At 52.2% G+C, this 2664-nt stretch overlaps 1 protein-coding gene across 1 annotated transcript; it reads right to left on the bottom strand.

Moving 5' to 3' along the window:
- Positions 1–1023: 1023 nt before the first annotated feature.
- Positions 1024–2200, bottom strand: LOC111786267 (the record flags this gene model as incomplete). The annotated part of the gene is made up of 3 exons (XM_023666576.1): positions 2100–2200; positions 1533–1935; positions 1024–1424 (listed from the first exon to the last, which is right to left on the bottom strand). Coding segments are annotated over exons 1-3 (905 nt in total), but the record flags the coding sequence as incomplete, so codon positions are not given.
- Positions 2201–2664: the final 464 nt, after the last annotated feature.

Raw genomic sequence — 2664 nt, forward strand, 5'->3', positions numbered from 1 at the left:
AATTTCACCCGCGCCAGGGACTTGGTGAAAATGTCTCCAAGTTGATCCTCTGTTCGGATGAAATCAATCTTGATGAGCCCTCGATCTGCACATTCTCGAATGTAGTGGAATCTGATTTCTATGTGCTTGCTCCGGTCGTGCAAAATTGGATTTTTGATCAGGTAGATCGTAGCTTTGTTGTCTTCCATTAGTCGCGCAAGCCAGATCCCTTGTGTTGCTGCCACCGAAACGGCGATGTATTCTACTTCGCAGGAAGACAAAACAACTACCTTCTATTTTGTTGATTGTCAGCAGATCGCGTCGCCTGAGAGAAAGTAGATTATTCCGCTGGTGCTCTTACGATCATCAACGTCACCGGCCATGTCACTATCACTGTAGCCGACCAGCTTGAGTTTCTCCTTTCCGCTCCCTGCGCAGTATCTTACACCCCAGCCTCTGGTTCAGGCTACATAGCGCAGGATGCGCTTGACAGCCACTAGATGCTCCTCCCTAGGTGCTTCCATAAACCTGCTCACATATCCAACAGAATAAGCAAGATCAGGACGAGAGTTTACCAGATAGCGCAGACTCCCGACAATGCTACGGTAATTGGTGGAGTTGACTGTCGATGTAGTGCCGACCTTCCTTAGTTGGAGTCGGGCCTCCATTGGTGTCCTTGTAGGATTACTGTCCACAAGCCCAGTTGTGTCCAACAGCTTCTTCGCTTATGCACTTTGGCAGATAGAGATGCCGGTAGAATTTTGTTGCACTTTGATGCCGAGGTAGTAGCTGAGCACACCGAGATCGCTCATCTCGAAGTTTTTTGACATCTCCTTCTTGAACCTTTCGAGGACTTCCACGTCGCCTCTAGTGATTATGAGGTTGTCGACGTACACTCCCACGAGTGCCATGGCCGTGCGTGTACATGCCATGCTCAGAGGCACAACGTTTGAATTTCAATGACAGTAAGGTACTGTCGAGCTTCGCGTTCCAGGCTAGTGGGGCTTGTCGAAGCCCGTAAAGTGCCTTGTGCAGGCGCAGTACCTTATTCTGGTTGTCGTTGTCCAGGAAGCCAGGTGGTTGTCGGACATAGACNATGACAGTAAGGTACTGTCGAGCTTCGCGTTCCAGGCTAGTGGGGCTTGTCGAAGCCCGTAAAGTGCCTTGTGCAGGCGCAGTACCTTATTCTGGTTGTCGTTGTCCAGGAAGCCAGGTGGTTGTCGGACATAGACGGTCTCCTTCAGCTCTTCGTTAAGGAAAGCAGACTTTACGTCCATATGGTGAACCTCCCAAGAGTAATGTGCCGCAATTGACAGCAAGAAACGAACGGATTCTAACCTTACCACTGGCGCAAATACCTCTTCGAAGTCAACTCCTAGCTTCTGGACATAGCCCTTCACCACCAGACGGGCCTTGTACTTCACAACTTCTCTTTTTTTGTTGCGCTTTAGTTTGAAGACCCATTTGAGCCCTATGACTCGGTGTCCCGGCGGCATATCCTCCAGACTCCACGTCTGATTCTCGGTGATGGATGTCATCTCCTCCTGCATTGCCTTCAGCCAGCACGGGTTCTTTTCAGCTTCAGCGAAGGTGTTCGGTTCATCTGCACTGATGGCATGTAGTTCGGCCACTTCTTTGAGCTCGCGCGCTGCCAGTCCAGGTGGTTCACCTCCTCCCACTAGGTCATCAATCCTCCGGTACCTGGCCTCCAGATAAGTATCGTGATCGGCATCCAGCGTCGAATTCGCAGTCCGTGGTGTTGCGAATTCCACTGGTTCAGGGGGTGCACCTGCTGGCGGCGGTGACGGCTCCTGATGCTGGGCTCCTTCTTCCGGCTCGGTGACGAGGTACTCCACCGTGAATTGATTTGGATTATGGTCTGCCTCGATCACGTCATTCCACTGCCAGAAGGTGCTTTCGTCGAAGACGACGTCGCGAGACACGTGAGCTCGCCCCCTACAGGATCATAGAGTCTGTATGCCTTTCTCCCGGGTTCATAGCCGATGAAGACGACCTTCAGCCCCCTAGGATCGAGCTTGGCGAGGTGGGGACGTGTTACCTTCATGTATGCGACGCAACCGAACACGCAGAAATGATGTACCGCTGGTTTTTTGTTGTACCAGGCCTCATATGGCGTCTTCCCGTCGAGGCTTCGGGTTGGTGACCGATTGAGGAGATAAACGGCCGTCATTACTGCCTCTCCCCAGAATCTCCCAGGCATCCCTGCAGTCACCAACAATGACCTCGCTGTCTCGACGATGGTCTGATTTTGGCGCTCCACCACTCCGTTCTGTTGGGGGGAGTAGGGTGCCGTTGTATGTCGATCTCGTCGCAGTTCTTACCGAAACTTGCCGAGGTAAATTCTCCGCCACAGTCTGTGCGCAGCACTCGCATCTTCTTCTCACATTCGGCCTCCGCTCGCTCTTTAATGCGCTTAACCGCCTCTGCCGCCTCACTTTTCGCTTGCAGTAGGGTCAGCCACATGAAGCGGCTTTTGTCATCGACTGCCGCCTCACTTTTCGCTTGTAGTAGGGTCAGTCACATGAAGCGGCTTTTGTCATCGACTAACAGGAGAAAAAGACTCTTACCGCCTGGGGTCTCGACTGCCACCTCACTTTTCGCTTGCAGTAGGGTCAGCCACATAAAGCGGCTTTTGTCATCGATTGTTGATAGGTTGGCTCTTCA

The sequence above is a fragment of the Cucurbita pepo genome, unplaced genomic scaffold (assembly GCF_002806865.2).
Source record: "Cucurbita pepo subsp. pepo cultivar mu-cu-16 unplaced genomic scaffold, ASM280686v2 Cp4.1_scaffold001256, whole genome shotgun sequence".
Lineage (NCBI taxonomy): Eukaryota > Viridiplantae > Streptophyta > Magnoliopsida > Cucurbitales > Cucurbitaceae > Cucurbita > Cucurbita pepo.